General features: G+C 31.2%; 1 protein-coding gene and 1 pseudogene across 2 annotated transcripts; both read left to right on the plus strand.

The window, feature by feature from the left end:
- Positions 1 to 6,755: 6,755 nt before the first annotated feature.
- Positions 6,756 to 8,032, plus strand: LOC114368505 (annotated as a pseudogene).
- A 957-nt stretch (positions 8,033 to 8,989) lies between these two features.
- On the plus strand, positions 8,990 to 15,530 carry LOC114368990 (extra-large guanine nucleotide-binding protein 3-like). Of its 2 annotated transcripts, XM_028326293.1 has the most exons (9): positions 8,990 to 9,163; positions 9,861 to 10,921; positions 11,186 to 11,323; positions 11,658 to 11,762; positions 11,858 to 12,037; positions 12,398 to 12,575; positions 13,325 to 13,572; positions 14,208 to 14,380; positions 14,711 to 15,305. In XM_028326293.1, exons 2-9 carry the CDS (start codon positions 9,953 to 9,955, stop codon positions 15,303 to 15,305), a joined length of 2,586 nt encoding a protein of 861 aa, XP_028182094.1. In that variant the 5' UTR covers positions 8,990 to 9,163; positions 9,861 to 9,952. The 2 variants fall into 2 exon arrangements, with proteins under 2 accessions (XP_028182094.1, XP_028182095.1); XM_028326294.1 differs by lacking the exon at positions 8,990 to 9,163 and having other exon boundaries at positions 9,953 to 10,921; positions 14,711 to 15,530.
- Positions 15,531 to 17,196: the final 1,666 nt, after the last annotated feature.

Below are 17,196 nucleotides of genomic sequence, written 5' to 3' on the forward strand. Positions count from 1 at the left end.
CCAAACATAACTTCATACAATATCAGGTTCTTCAAATAATTTCTTTTTGAAATAAAATATTTTTATAGTTAGAAGTTGCAAGACTAATTTTTTGAGTCAGAAATTAATATTAAAAAAATCAACAAAATCTTCTTTATATACACTGTTAAGATATCAAAATTATATCAACACGATTAAATAACTCAGCTATCTACATATTAGACCTTATTAATAATTGTTCGGATAATCTAAAGTTGTACTTAAACAATTTCACATACGCATCCTAAATCAATTTAATGCATTCAAGAGGACTAGTTCCTCTATCTGCCATCTATAATTAACAATTCAAAGTTGTGAAAAGTTGTTTTAGTAAACTAAATTAATATTCATCCGGTCCCACTCCCATGTGGGATTAAATGTTTCCAACTTGAACGTGGAATTTATTGATCATGGTGAAAAGTTAGGTTTTTTCACTTTGTTTTAATACAATCAATAAAAAAGGTTTTACTCGGAGATTTATCACTAGACTTTTATTTAAAAAGTTTTCACTCTAACTTTGTAGCATGTCTCCTTACTTTTTTATATTAAAATAACTCCATCGCCATGTTTGGAACTTCACCTTGCATGCCACTTAATGAATAAACAACCCAAGCCTTAGAACATATGCAGTCCCAAACGACAAAGGACTCACATGGTTTGTGAAACCTTTCCATGCATACACGTGACTCGAGAGTTCATAGGAAAGATCTCCATATTATTCTTTGACTAACTTTTGCAATGACAGTCCAAGCTAGGCAACTTTCCATCTTCAAATTTGATTGACTTTTATTATATATAAAGAAAATCTCAGGCAGTCATAGATATTTAACATATTTTATTTTAAAATACTTACACATTTTTACTCTGATTAGAATATATAAGAAGTTGAAAAATTATTATAAGTTAAAAAAATTGAGAAAGAAGTTGAAAGTTAAAAAAACAAAATGTGTTCAATTAGATTGTGTTATATTAACTTTTTAACTTATTTTGAAACAATTTTAACTTAATGTAAAAAAATAACTTATTAACAATGCATATGGTGTTAATATCATTATTAGTAGTATCACTCATAATTAGTCATTTAATTTGTTATCATTGATCATCATTTTATTTTTCGTCACTATTATTGTCACTCTAATCACTATTATTAATCTCCCATGTTATATATAATCATTCTCACATTCATTATCCACTCTTGTCTAGTTATTACATCTCTTAACAATCTAATACCATTGTCATTGTTAGTATAACTATTGTTCATCACTCTATGTTGTCATGTTTGGATTAATTTCATAGTGAAAAATAATATTTTTTTCATGATAAAGGTAAAACAATTAATAAATTAATACTTAGTTTTTCTTTTTTATGATAATATCGTGATTTTATGGGTAGAATTAATTATTGTGTATTATTCAAACACACTTAGTTATCATTACTATGATAAATCATTACTTAAATATATAAGGTTGATTGGAAGATTAAAAAGAAAATAAATGAAAAAAGTCATAAATTTGATCATTTCAATTATAAAAACTAATAATTAATATCTATCGATAAAAAACAATCAAATGTTATTGATAAAAATGAGAAAGATATAAAATAATGTGTAATACACGTTCAATTTATAGAACTTATAATTAGTAACTAACCATATATCTAATCTATTAATAAACCAACCACGAACTACTTCTCAATGTTGTTTTTTTAATTATAAGTGAGACGGTTTGAAAAACAAGTACACACAAAAGTCATTATTAAAAACAGTTTTATATGGTAAAATAACGTCGAGAAGCCCGCAAGTTCAGTGACATATCAATTTGGACAATAATGTTTTTGGGCACAAAATTTACTTGGTAAAATAAAAATGAAAATATCAACATATCATTGTTACTTTTATACTTTATTTCTTTTAATTTACCGTAATCCTTTTTGTATTACAATTGTCATAGGGATTATTAGGTTAAAGTATTCGTTGCATCAAGATCTTCTACACTTTATTATGTACTGGTATAATGTTTAGAGAAACCAAAAACAAGTGAGTCCTATAGTTTTGAAAATTAAAGAATTTAAGAGGAGTCAAACTCCTTGATTGCCATTAACATTCTTTCAGAGGACGATGGAAATGAACATAATTGTGCATCCTTAGTTGGTACAAATAAATAATCATGCGTTAGATATGATTATTGCTTTGGAGATTAAAGTAGCAGCACTTTTACGGTGTGGGAAGCTATAGTGTGCACTGTTACGAAGCATGAGCATACTTTAGAGACTAGGTTCTACCCTTTCTTTTAGGTTCCTCAATTTTGAAGCGTGCAATATTTCTCTAATCAATCATGGGTCCTTTTTGGATGGGTTGTTAGCTTTAGTTTAATCATTTTGGGTGTTTGACTATGTTTTCTTCGTCTAACGAAAAAAAAAATAGAATTTATTTTTTTGTGTTTATTAATAATTAACGTTATATATAATTATCTTTTGATTATATTTTTTATAAACCCGCATTTTTAAGTTCATTCAGTACAATACAGTTTTTATTTTTAAAATATATTCGAAAAGGCACATATATGTATTTGTCACATGAATATTCAAAATAGAAAAAACAACGTGTACGTAATTTACAAAATTAAATATACGAAAACAATTTCCCATTTTCTCAAATTCGGCAGATGTTCCAATTATATATAACGTTTAAAAGACTTTATTTTATAAAAAAGTATTATTATATTTAATTAAGATTTTTAAATAGTATAAATAAATTTTGTGATATTTAATTAAGATTTTTAAGATTTTTTAAAAAAGATAACAAAATTTGACGATATTAAATTAGAATTTTTTATAACTTATAAAAAAATTGATATTGAAAATATAAAATTTTTGATAGATTATTTTTTAAGAATGATTTTGATGTATTTTATTAGACTTTTTCAGTATTAAATATATATAAAAAAATTTCACTCAAATCCTTAAAATTTTGTTTGACTTTTTTCTTTATTTTTTTATTGGTTATCAGATTTTCTTTTATTTCATCCTAATACTTTATTTTCTCTTTAATATTATTTATTTCTCCTATTTATTTAGAAGAAAAAATGTCAAATATACTCATTTTCTCTATACTTTTTCCTTTATTTTATAAATTAAATTAATGTGTTTTATGTGCTAAGATTAATTATAATTTTCTTATACATGTTCCACGCAATATTTTCGAAATTGACATTCTTAATTTTGTTAGTCACATAATTCCATAATCCACTTATCAATTTTTTCCACCTTCATTACTCCCTTCTAATATGTGTTTATTATTGTATCTCATTTAAACATGTCATTAGATTTATCATAAAATAATTATAGTAATTAAAAAATTCAGAAAATCAACATATAATTTTAAATCTTATTGAATTCAAAAGTGAGAATGAGAAGATGCTATTGGAAGAAAAGTAATTATAGAAGAACATAAAGTTAGAATGAATATAACTAATAAAAGATTAAAAAAAATATATTGATTTTACTTTTTTTTATCAAAACCTTGTTATTTTTTATTATTTTTTTCACAAATTTTTGTAATTTTGAATGTGTTTTTGAACATTCATAAAAAAAATAATTAAAATCTTATAAATCTATAAGGCTTTTTTAAATCTTTTAAATTCTTATGATAAAAATTCACTGAAATTCACATTGTTATAAAAGTCTTAGTAAAAAAAATTTAATTAATCATAATATTCTTACATAATTTTTAAAATCTATAAGATTTTTTATACTAAAATAGTCTTTTAAAAGTCTAATCCAATATATCATAAAATTGATATTTTTTAAGTAAAATTGTAAATTTGGTCGCCCAGTTTATCTCCAGTTTCATATTTGGTCCCCCATTAATTTAATTCACAAATTTGGTCCCCCTATTTTATAAAATCGTGAAATATAAATAATGTCTTTTATGAATATAAATGTTTCAAATACCATCTCCAACAATCGTAAAATTAATAATAAAAAATAAGTAAAATTATATTTTTTGTCCCTCAATTTATCTTCAAATTCAAATTTCGTCTTCCAGTAATTTAATTTACAAATTTGATCTTCCTACTTTATAAAATCGTGCAATGTTGGTCCTTCAGGTCACAATTGGACGTTCACCATTAACAAGTGATGTTGACTATCACGTGTCACGTTCTTATTGCATGATGACTGTCACGTGTCATATTCTGATTGAATGTCAACTCCATGAAAGATGAAACGAATTGTTGTTTTTATTGACCAATCAGAACATGACACGTGACAGTCATCATGCAATAAGAACGTGACACGTGATAGTCAACATCACTTGTTAATGGTGAACGTCCAATTGTGACCTGGAGGACCAACATTGCACAATTTTATAAAGTAGGAAGATCAAATTTGTAAATTAAATTACTGGAAGACGAAATTTGAATTTGAAGATAAATTGAGGGACAAAAAATATAATTTTACTTATTTTTTATTATTAATTTTACGATTGTTGGAGATGGTATTTGAAACATTTATATTCATAAAAGACATTATTTATATTTCTTGATCGAGATAAGATTTTTCTGTCAAAAGACATTATATTTCTGTCAAAAAAAAACCGAGATAAGACTTTTGGCTCTAAGGTTACGTGGCGAATATGCTTTAATTTTGACAATTTGTCAAGGAATTGAAAGTTTGAAACGGCGATAAATGAAGTGTAAAAAACAATCATACTCACCATTTTATAGCGCGTTCGTTACAGATATATACTTAAAGAACAATGCTATTTTTTTTTAGCAGGAATGCGTGTAGTACGAAAACACATACGAAAGGAATTAAACCAATCAGAAAAATTTATGACAATACATGAGTGATTTAAAAATGAAATAAAAGATGACTTATATTTAACCACGTCATTCGTGCATGTTTCGTGCATCACTTTTTCGTAACATCTAACATTATCCATACTTAAATAACCAAGCTCTTTCCAATGTTTTTAATTAAGGTTCTATTTCTCCATTTAAAGTTTTGTATTAATAAATCAATTAAACCGTATATATATACCATGATTTAAAATGTGCTACACTCTAGTGAAAAACAAAAAAAATCAAGAATGAAATTATCATCTGCACTCACATAATGCTACTTTTAAATCATAGTATTTGTTCTCTCTTTAAATTAAAAGAGTTTTAAGTAACTATTATCATATTATGTTTAAATAAATTATTAGTAAAACTCCTCCTTTTGAAAATACAATAAAAATATATTTTATAATGTTAAAAATATAATATTTTTTTAATATATATATTTTTTTTTTGCTAAAAGCCTCTAGTAAAACTTATCAACTCTTAGAGCATCAACAACAACACTAGAAGAAAAATAAAAAACATGAAAAAATTAAAATCTTCATTCATCGCATATTTAGCCATAGCATCGACCACTTGATTAATACATTATTAACCTATATAATATATTTAATAGTATAATGACAAATTTAAAATTAATATATTAAAATATTTAATTTATATCGTTGAGTTTGAGGTCCACAAAAAATTTATTTGGCCTCCATCTTTGACATTTTAAAAGTAATTAAAAAATAATTAGTCAAAAATAGTTTTGAATTTCGATTCAAAAATGAAAAAAAAAAAAGCATAAAAAGATATGAAGTTAGTTGAGTTAAATTTAAAATTTTCAATAAAAAATTAAACAATGAATCATCATTTAAAATTTAAAGAAATGGTATTCACTATGATAGTATGGTTTGACCGTGAATTTTTTTTCCTTCTATGGTTTTCTCAAGCTTTGGTTTAGACTTTAGAAAACACAACTATTTTTTACTGGATGCATTACTGTATGGCTGTATGGTTTTCTCAAGTTACAGTAGAACTACATTTTAGTTTTCCGAACACAGTATCCAATAAAGAAGCACGTATTAAATCTGAAAAAAAAAACTTAAATGATTTTAAAAATTCTACAAGAAAATAAATTATTCAATTACTAAACAAATTTAGAAAATTCAACATAGAGGAAATGGTGAAGAATAAATATATTATTAACAATTTCATCTTATGAAATAAAAATACTTCGCTTTTGTTATAACTTTGTAACAATTTTCTAATACTAAACTTTAACTTGCTATATTTTTTTATTAACTTATATTCTTTTAACAACAAGATAGAAAACTTCACATATTTTTTAAAACATAAAAATAATACTTGTGTGATTTATTGAATCCTATGTTTTTTTTACGGAATATTGAATCCTATTTAAATTTCACGAAACTGGAGTAGTGCGTCATTAAGAATGATATTCTTTTATAGGCTCATACTATTATAGTTGTAATGTTTCACTCATATGTTATTCAATCTAAATGGTAATAAGTGATGACATCAAATAAAAACTGCACCTAACATATTTTTATAAAAAAATTAAAAGTATTTTTAAGAATTAAAAATAAATATTATCTTATTGATAAGAAAAAGAATCATGTTTAACCTTATAAATTTTGTCATCAGCCACATTTAACCAAAATATTTTTACTATCAAAACAACTTTTTTTACATCATCAAAATAACCTTTTATTTTTATAAACTCGAATGTCTTTTAAGAATTGACATCCTCCATATTTTTTCATAACATCAATTAACAATAAAATTCATCATCATATCCATCAAAAATAAAATTATCTACTAATCATATCACATCAAATTAATATCATCAAAACAACCCTTGTAGTTTATAATAAGGAATACCTTACCCTTATGGATCTAAAGGTAACCTAAAATCACTTATTGTATACAACACGGGAAGGAACGATCTCTTAAGCTATAAAATAACCTCGCACTGAGTTGTATCATTATTTTATTTATTTGTTTAAAATATCTCAGTTAAAATCAACTCAATCTTGATTTTCTTGAACCAAATCTTAATTTAATTTAGGCTGTGTTTGCGAAACTGATTTGCTAAATGTAAGAGAGATTTTCTCAAAAGCAATGAGAGTGTTATTTCTGCGTTCATGTCTAGGAAATATGTATTGTTTTTTTTTTTAACGAGTTTTTAACAGGTTTTAATTAGGATATGTTTGAGTTTAAAGCCATTGTGCGGTGGTGCATGTTCCCATACCAATCGAACAAACAAACGCGAAAGATAGATTATTGATCCGTTGGAAAGTGCCATTTTCATATCATAAACGGTTTCTCAAACATATACTTGTATGTGGTTGTATCTTCTAAAAATAAACTCATGCCGATTGATAAAATAGACTAAGACTAAAGTGCCTAAGTGAAACTCCTTTCGCCTTCACATAAGTTTATGAAAAAAAGGTAGTAACCATTTAGGTTCATTCAATTTAATAATAAAAAAATTAAATGAACCGAATTTGATGATGACAATCGAATTGAAAGGTTTCCATAAATGTACACTTCTACGCTTGCAACCCCTCCTTCCATCATTGCCAACCCGCCACGCACTACGTCGTGCTCAAAGCCAACATGGATCGCTTCCACCTGATTCAGATCGGCCTCACCCTTTCTGACAACGCAGGAAACCTTCCCATCCTCGGCAACTCCAACGCCTTCATCTGGGAATTCAACTTCAGAGATTTCAACGTCACGCGTGACGCTCACGCCCACGACTCTGTCGAGTTGCTGCGTCGCCAGGGCATCGATTTTGAGAAGAATCGTGACTTTGGGATCGACTCGTTCTGGTTCGCAGAACTGATGATGTCATCCGGTTTGGTCTGCGACAACATCGTTAGCTAAGTGACTTTTCACAGCGCGTACGATTTCAGATATTTGGTGAAATTGTTGACGCATCGCGCATTGCCAGAGGAATTAAGAGAGTTTCTTTGTCTAGTGAGGGTGTTTTTCGGAGACAAAGTCTTTGATGTGAAGCATTTAATGAGGTTTTGCTCAAACTTGCATGGTGGATTGGACCGAGTTTGTCAGAGTCACTGAAGGTGGAACGCGTCTTAAGGAAAAGTCATCAGGCTTGTTGGCACGACGTAATGCGCGGCGGGTTGCCTTTTAATTGGTCTTAGAACAATTTCACTGGTTCCATTCCGGGTTCCATTTTCTACAACGATTCCATCCACCCGCCATGCTTGATGTTTCCAACAATGCACTTTCCGACTACATCTATTACTCCTCAATCCGATTACCATCATCAAATCTGATCCATTTAATTTTTCTACTATTAAATTGGACTGACCCAAATAATTACCACCTTTTTTTAAACTTAGGTAGGGTGTCAAAGAAGTTTGACTTAGGCATCCTAGTCTTCGTCCTAAAAAAAAATATCTTTGTGATGCAATTGGAGTGTGGATTAGGCGCGTGGGGAATGTGGGATCTGACAGTAGCCCCACGAGTTCCGTTGTCTTGTACATCACATCACCACCAGTTTTTTTGTTTTAATTAAGAAACACCATCATATGTTATAGATCCTGACATACACACATAGACGCACATTCTCCATAAATAAACATTCAGATTACAATTAAAATCTGAGGGTCATTTTTTAATCTAGTTAAAAAATTAAAAATTAATACCTTTAAATATTAAAATTTATTTATTCAAGAGTTTGAGTTTCTACAAACATGTTTCTCTCACTCTCTGTATATATATTATAGAGAGAAAGACTTAAAAATTTTTTTTGTTACCATACAGTGATATTTTTTGTTATAATGCTAAAAAATTATTCTTAGTATTTTTTTTATTTATAATACTCAAATTATAATATTATTTAAAGAAAGCTAAATTTAATATCACTTAAAATAGTTGTTCGTAACTATATAATGATATTTAAGAATCATGTTTACTTAATTATAATTATTTACCAACCTTAACACACTATTAAATAAACATTGAGTTATTGAGTTGAGAGATCAACATAACATACCATAACACAAAAAAAAAACATAAACACACTGAGATTTAGCAATGGGGGTGGTAAGTGGGACCCATTGATTTTTCACCCTCATCTTCATCTTGTTTTTCTACTAGTTCTGCTTCTTACTTTCTGAGCCTCCACCTTTCCCTTTCTCTCTTTTTTTCCTTCATCAATGGTGGCGGTAACTTTTGAGAAAGCTCTGTCTTTTGGCTCTTGGAGCTCAAAAGCAAGAGCACCTTAGATTATAAGATCGGTTTCGCTTTCATTCTGTCCCTTTTCTCAGGTACATTCTCATCGTCTCCCTTCTTTCTCTCTCTAAACTCTCCCCCACCTCCTTTCTCTCACTATAAAGTTGAAAGTGATGTTTTTTTATTTTTATTTTTTGGGTTTTTCTTATTATTTATTCAAGCTTGAAAGTTCTAACATTTGAGTCTGTTTCTAAGTTGGTTTTCTTCGGGTGGCATTCATTAGCAGCAAGTGGTTTGACTCTTACGAGTTTTTTCAACACTCAGAAGAACCAACACTTGTGACCCGTTCTTCCCTCTTCTTATCTTTCTAACATCTAAGGCTGATAAAGTTGAACGGTTTACACGTTTTGTTTCTTGTTGTTGTCTATTTTTGACTGTTGATAAATTCACTTTTTCATGGGGTTTCTGTGTTTTTGTCTGTTGTCAAACTTAGATACTATGAGTTGAATTTGGTTTAATTTAATTTCATTTGATTTTTGTTTAGCATACATAGTTTTTTTTTTCGTTTTTCCAATTTAAAAGAAAACCATTCAACTATGAAGGCTTTCAAGTTTCAACGTTTGATTGCGGCTGCTTGATGGACCATGGCTGTGACTGATTCTCTATGCGCAAAACCAAAACTCCTAAAACCCCTTAATATTTTAAACATAATTCAAGCTCTTTTTTTCTTTTTTCTGAAGATATATGTTGATTTCTATCTAGTTACAATTATATTGGGATTTGTTGTTTTAGAGAGAGCAACGAGGTCTTATAGTTAAATCTGATGCTGAAGATTGAGGAACTTAAAGTTTGAAGTTTGAGGAGTGTTTGTGATTACAAAGAATATGGATCAAAATAGGGATGAGAGCTGGAGGAAATTAGTGAAGAAGATGCTTCCTCCTGGTGCTTCCATACCTGCTGATGCTTCTAATCTTGATTACTCCATAGCTATGGAATATGTTGGTCCACCAGTTTCATATGAAGTACCAAGAGTTGAGCCCTTTGATACAAACTCAAGAGCAATTCCCACTGCTCAACCACTCTCTGGATCACAAAGATCAAATACTCACGGGGGGCATATGGTGATTGAACCAATCCCTCTACCGGTGTCTCGTATTGCTGTTGGCGTAACGAGCTCTCCTAATCAAAGTCCAAGGGTGTCAGGAAGTTCAGATTCTGTGGTTTCTGTCTTACAGAACCCAGATCTTTCTTCTGCATCACCTTCGGCTTCGCCTGCTTCAGTTCATAATCTTCCAAGCAATCCTCCTAAGCCAGCTAATGAAGCGAAGAGGGCCCCGGTTGTCACTTTTAATACTGTTGATAGACCTCAGAGGAAAGAGGTGGAGGTTGTGAAGCCAGTTTATGCGGAATACGTTGGAGTTTTGAACGAAAGGAAGAAAAAGAAAATAAGAGTTTGTTACAGGTGCGGAAAAGGGAAGTGGGAAACTAAGGAGTCTTGCATAGTTTGTAATGCCAAGTATTGCAGCAACTGTGTGCTTAGGGCAATGGGATCAATGCCTGAAGGACGCAAATGTGTAACATGCATTTGTCAGCCAATTGATGAATCGAGGAGACTGAAATTGGGTAAATATTCAAGGGTGTTGTCCCGACTGTTAAGCCCTCTAGAAGTCAAGCAAATTATGAAAGCAGAGAAAGAATGTTCTGCTAATCAGCTTCGGCCGGAGCAGCTGATTGTCAATGGATTGCCCCTGAAGCCAGATGAGATGGCAGAATTACTTGGATGCCCCTTGCCTCCGCGTAAGCTGAAGCCTGGTAGATATTGGTATGACAAAGAATCTGGTCTCTGGGGAAAGGTGATGATTTGTGCTTTATTACTGAGAATATTTCTGCTTCATTTTTTCATTGTACAAAGTATTATTTTTCTGTTTAGTATAGGATGGAATGTTGGAAATTTTACTTTCAAATTTACAAAGTGACTTGTCAAGATGTTATATTTCCATTTTCCCAGCATATTAGAAGTTTTATTTTCAAATTCATCAAGTTAACTTATCTAAATGCTATATTTCCATTTGTAATCAGATGACAGGATTTAACTTATGTTCTTCTTCATTTAATAGGAGGGGGAGAAACCTGACAGAATCATAAGTTCAAACTTGAATTTCACTGGGAAACTTAGCCTTGATGCTAGTAATGGAAACACCGAGGTTTACATGAATGGTCGAGAGATCACAAAACTTGAATTGAGGGTACTCAAGGTAAGCTTTTATCCTTGTTTAAATATTATCCATATGTAAGACTCGGGTCTGCCACCAGATGGTTCAAGATATGAACAACACAGGCTGCAGCTGTTTCCCAAAGCTCAGAGGATTTTGGAAAATGATAAAATATTCTTATATGATAACACAAAAAAGATAATAACAAAACATCTCTGGATGATCCATAAGGACAATAGTAAAACATTTACAACCTGCCTATAATTGTGCATTATGATCCCTTTTAATCTTTGGATGATCATTATCATTATCATAATATCATGGGATTATGGTATTACTAAAATCAATATAATAACCTTTTTCTTTGAATTTTCAGCTGGCAAATGTACAGTGTCCACGTGATACACACTTTTGGGTTTATGATGATGGTCGTTATGAGGAAGAAGGTCAAAATAATATTAGAGGAAACATTTGGGAGAAGGTATTGGCTGACTGAATATATCTTGGTGGGAATATCTGACATCATATGAGCATGTAGAATATCAATGAAAGAAATGTTTACTTTTTCCTTGACAGGCCTCAACAAGATTCGTATGTGCCTTATTCTCTCTACCCTTTCCCCATGGTCAGCCTCATGGGCAAAAGGATGAAACTAGTCACTATACCACAGTTCCTAAGTATCTGGAACAGAAAAAAACTCAGAAGCTTCTTCTTCTTGGAATTCAAGGATCTGGTACTAGCACTATATTTAAGCAGGTATGGCTTTCATTTCAAATATTTAGACGTATATTTATGGTAAATACTTCTGAGATAAGCAATTAAGTTGTTTCAAATCAAAAGTAGCAAAAATGTATGAAAATTTGTTTGATGTTTCATTGTTTTGTTTTACTTCGAATCTTCTTTCTTTCTCTCTTTTCCCTCCCTCCTGGACTCTTTCTTTGATTCTTTTATTGGGAGGTGAAAGAGTGAGAATTGATATGAAAATGAGTATAAGTTTTCGCAGTCTCTTGATTTACACTAATGGAATTAAAAAAACATTTTTTGGGTTCTAGTGTTTAAGACTGATTTTCTTCTAACTTGATTCTCCTCTGTGGCACTCTTGCAATTGTTGAGCAGGCCAAGTTTTTGTATGGGAACAAATTTTCTGCTGAAGAGCTTCAGGATGCCAAACTGATGATCCAGAGTAGCATGTATAAGTATCTTAGTATTTTACTTGATGGAAGAGAGCGCTTTGAAGAGGAGGCTGTTTCTAGAATGAATGGACAAGGTTCTCCTGGTCAAACTATGGAAACAGGTAATATTTCATTCCATGGTAATTGTGTTTTCAAGTTTCCACTTCAGTGTTTACGGTTTAGCTAACAGGAGACAGTGTATGAAAAAATACCCTAAGTTCGTTTAATACCTTATCATCAACTACATCCAGTGGAACTTATACACTTCATTTGTTCTTAAATCAGTTAATTTCTCTGTATTTCTCAGGTTCCCTAACCCTGAGCATGGGTGGAGGAACTTATGTCTCTTCTTCATGGCTTGGTTCATTAGATTGATAGGATACAGTATTTCTAAATTTTAGTTTTTGCTGTTGAAACCTGGATATTTTCATCATTGATTTTGTTATATTTTTTATAACGCCTTCTATCGGGAGAATTAAAGGATAACTAGGCAAATTGAGCAGCTGAAATTCTGTGTAAACCTTTTGTTTTCTTAATTTCAATTTCCAAGTACTCTTTCTTTGCTATCAGATTGTCAAGTTCTGTTTCGATGCCATATCTGATATCCCCTAGTTGGGAGCTTTTTAATAATGAAAAAGAAAATTCAAAATTGATAGGATTCTAGTACTATTATTTTAAGAACTTACCAAGTGCCATAGCATTTTGAGGGGATGAGTGAAATTTACCCTAATACCAAGAACCTTGCTTGCTAAAAGCTAGTGAAGACATTAAATTTTAAAAGTATTCTGGGTGGAACAGCTAATTGAATGGGATGTGGCATACCACCCTCATAATGCTTCATGTATATAACCTGATTTCGGTATTTATTCAGGTAGCAATGGTGAAGCAAGTAATACTAGTGAATGCATTTATTCCCTCAACCCAAGGCTAAAACATTTCTCTGACTGGCTCCTGGACATTATAGCCACTGGGGATTTAGATGCCTTCTTCCCTGCAGCCACACGTGAATATGCACCATTAGTTGAAGAAGTATGGAGGGATCCTGCAATACAAGAAACCTTCAAAAGAAAAGATGAGCTTCACTTTCTTCCAGATGTTGCCGAGTACTTCTTAAGCCGGGTAATTGTTTAACTGTCGTCCTTGAAGCCATGTATTTTTGTTTAGTTAGTTGTCAGGCATCTGATATTTACTAAATCTTCCCCTAGCCATCAGTTTTTATTCCTGCCATCTTTTACTAATTTTTTGTTTTGAGCAGAGGTGTTAATATTCCCAACATGCTTTATCTGCATATCAAAATATGCTATTGCTTTGCGAGTTGTGCCTTAACCTATGTATCTCAGTGCAATATCCATCTTGTTTTTAATTAGGATTTGTTGGAAAGGGGTATAGTAGCACAAATGGAGGTTTAAAGTCTTTTGCTTGGTAGGAGCCGAAATGGAAAGGTTATAATGTAGGGAAAATAAGGGACATATTGGGACTTGTTTCCAACCCCTACCAAGCAACTTTTTTTTCCTCATCACTGAATCTTCTTAAAATTATGGTCTTTTTTATATGCTTTTTTTGGGCCATTATTCTTTCTGATTATTCACATTCATAGATACTGTTATAAATTCAGTCTATTGTATATGTATTATAAATTATAAATTATGAATAAAAATGGTTATTATTTTGCTAGCATGATTTTCCTTTTCAGCTTCAGGAAATTTGATGGTATTGTCATGTATAGCTAGATAATGTACTCTTGTTTCCTACAGGCGGTTGAGATATCTAGCAATGAATACGAACCTTCTGAAAGGGACATAGTATATGCAGAAGGGGTTACTCAGGGAAATGGTTTGGCTTTCATGGAATTTTCACTTGATGACCGCATCCCGAAGTCTGATACTTATTCGGAGAACCTGGATGCTCAGCTGCCACCATTGGCCAAGTAAGCTATATTCATTCTTTCTGAATACAACAACAAAGCCTTATCTCATTAGGTGAGATCGGCTACATGAATTACATGATATCATTAAGCTCAGTTAAAGACCAAAGTTTTGTGATGTTATTTGCCATGAGATCCTGAGGGATATCTAGAATGATGTCAGAAAATTTGGTTACTTTTGATATTGTTTGATCTGTGTAGCTGACTCCATCCAATAGGAAAAGGCTTTGTTGTTGCTATCACCATTGCCCTCACCTTCCCCCCACCTCATACACTGAAATTTAGAAACTGAAATGAGAAACGCAAAGACTAAACCCTTCTTTGATGTCCCAGGTATCAACTCATAAGGGTGAATGCCAAGGGCCTGAATGAGGGCTGCAAGTGGGTTGAAATGTTCGAAGACGTTCGAGCAGTGGTCTTTTGTGTTTCCCTAAGCGACTACGATCAGTTGTTGCTTTCCCCAGACAGTAGTGGCAGTGGAACACTTGTTCAAAACAAGATGGTACAAAGCAAGGAACTTTTCGAGACCATGGTGAGGCACCCTTGCTTCAAAGACACCCCTTTGGTGCTAGTCCTTAACAAGTATGATATCTTCGAGGAAAAGATTAGCAGGGTGTCCCTAAATACATGTGAATGGTTCAGCGATTTTTGTCCCGTGCACGCACATCATAATAACCAGTCACTGGCCCATCAAGCTTACTTCTATGTTGCCATGAAATTCAAGGACCTTTATGCATCCCTCACAGGTAAAAAACTCTTTGTGGCACAAGCAAGGGCAAGGGACCGAGTAACTGTTGATGAGGCATTCAAGTACATAAGAGAGGTCCTCAAATGGGATGAAGAGAAGGAAGAGAATTTCTATGGTCCACCTGAAGATTCATTTTACAGCACAGACATAAGCTCCTCTCCCTTTGTCAGACAAGAGTGAGTGAGTGTCCATAAAAAAAATGTTATTATTTGGCTGTTGAAAAGGGTGGAAAATGTAACATGCTGGCCAGCTTGTGTTCTGTGATCTTTTATGTATTCTGAAATGTTACGTGAAAGTTATTGATGGTTTTGGTAGAGTTCTTTAAAGCTGAACCTTTGTAGTGTATAGCTACATGCTTGCTTTTTCTTTGCATGTGGAGTGGAGCTGTTAATTGGTTCTCGTGCCTTTCAGACTTTATGGAACATTTACTCTAGCAGCAATAGTAGGGAACGCAGAGTGAAAAAAATATAATTATATGATGCAGTAATAGAAAGATTTGCCAAAGTAGGATTATCGAATTGTCTAAGACTAAATTTGTACAAGATAATGTTATTATAGGTATGCAAAGCCATAGAATATAGCAAGAAAAGCATAATAGAAAAACAAATGAAAAAAATGTAGTGTTATTTTCTTTTTTCCTGATGTAAAATTTAATCATGATTCATGGGGTAACAAAAAGTCTTCAAAAATGTAGGATTATTGGCAGTTTCTTTATCTAATAATGTCATAAGATGCACAACTTGCATACCAAAATCAAATTAATCAAGGACCTATTAACAACGATAGGAATTTTTATTTTTCATTTCTTTTTGCTTGTTTCTTGACAATTACATACAAGTGTGTTATCATATGGTCCACACTTCTGTGCCACATGCCCACAAATGGAAGAAATTCGAAAAAGATAAGTGTACGTAAACTTATAAGCAATTATTGTTGTTTGTGTGAATGAATGAAGATACTATTTCACCAGTCAGATTCTTTGCCCTGAAAATTACGTCAGTGAGATGACATGATCACCACTACACACGAGTACAAGGTTCTCCAAGGGTCTGTAAGCATTTTCTCCAGAGCTAATTTACCTTATCTCTGGCACATGTTTCTCAAATCTTAAGGGTATCTTCGTTTGTAAAAAAAAAAAAAAAAGTAAAAAATAAGAGAAATGAAGAAGAAAATATATAATACTCACACTTTTATATTCTATTTTAATTCAAAATTTTCTTTTCAATTTATTTATTTTTAATTTCTTTTCCCTCTATACAAGGAACCTAAGTGTATTTGGAAGGGAAGGTTAAAATAATATTAAAGAAAATTTTTATACTTAATAATGAGACTCACATATCTTTTATACTTTACTTTAATTCAATTTTTTTTTAAATTTACATTCTCTAAACCAACCACTCCATAAATTTCTTATACCAATGGCCTATTTACGGCATACATATATTAAAACAAAACAAGTTTAACAAACTTTACATTTTTCACAGTTTTTTTTTTCACAATGACAAAATGATTTTAGACCTAAAATCTCATGCAAATTACTTAAGTCTTTCACCACTAAAACTTATATTCTTAACCTTGGAGGTGACTTTTCTTGTTTGGTGAGAAACCCTCATTAGAAAAATCATTTGGTGTCTAAAAAGTAGCTAGCTACAAATAAATAGAGTTGCTTGCAGTTTCAGCTTGAATAGTAATTGCCTAAGTAGACATCCTCAACAGGTCATTAACATCTTATTCAGTAGTATTAGGAGTGTTTTTTCATTCTACCACCTTTAGTAAGAAAAAGAAAAACTTATATTCCTAACCATGCGCGTTTGTAATCTTTTGTTAGTGGATTGTTTGGAAATCCCTGTAAATGTTATATAGTAAGGATCGGAGGGAATAATTGAACATGTGTTTATGTTAGCCCTCAACCAACTTATAAAATTGATCCAATTTAATAATAGCTAGTATGAGTTAAAAAGATTTATTATAAAAAGAATTAGAACTCAATTTAGTGACCTTTACCTTTCAAAAAGAGTTTAATATCTATGATAGTATGATTGCTTGCTGGAAATAAAAATCTTAACCCTGT

Source organism: Glycine soja, chromosome 9, assembly GCF_004193775.1.
Source record: "Glycine soja cultivar W05 chromosome 9, ASM419377v2, whole genome shotgun sequence".
Classification (NCBI taxonomy): domain Eukaryota; kingdom Viridiplantae; phylum Streptophyta; class Magnoliopsida; order Fabales; family Fabaceae; genus Glycine; species Glycine soja.

Bases quoted from the DNA above. Each gene is read 5' to 3' on its own strand.
- LOC114368990 (XM_028326293.1), top strand. From the start codon at position 9,953: ATGGATCAAAATAGGGATGAGAGCTGGAGGAAATTAGTGAAGAAGATG. The intron at 11,763-11,857 runs GTATTGGCTGAC...TTTCCTTGACAG, and splicing joins GAGGAAACATTTGGGAGAAG to GCCTCAACAAGATTCGTATG. The intron at 13,573-14,207 runs GTAATTGTTTAA...TGTTTCCTACAG, and splicing joins CCGAGTACTTCTTAAGCCGG to GCGGTTGAGATATCTAGCAA.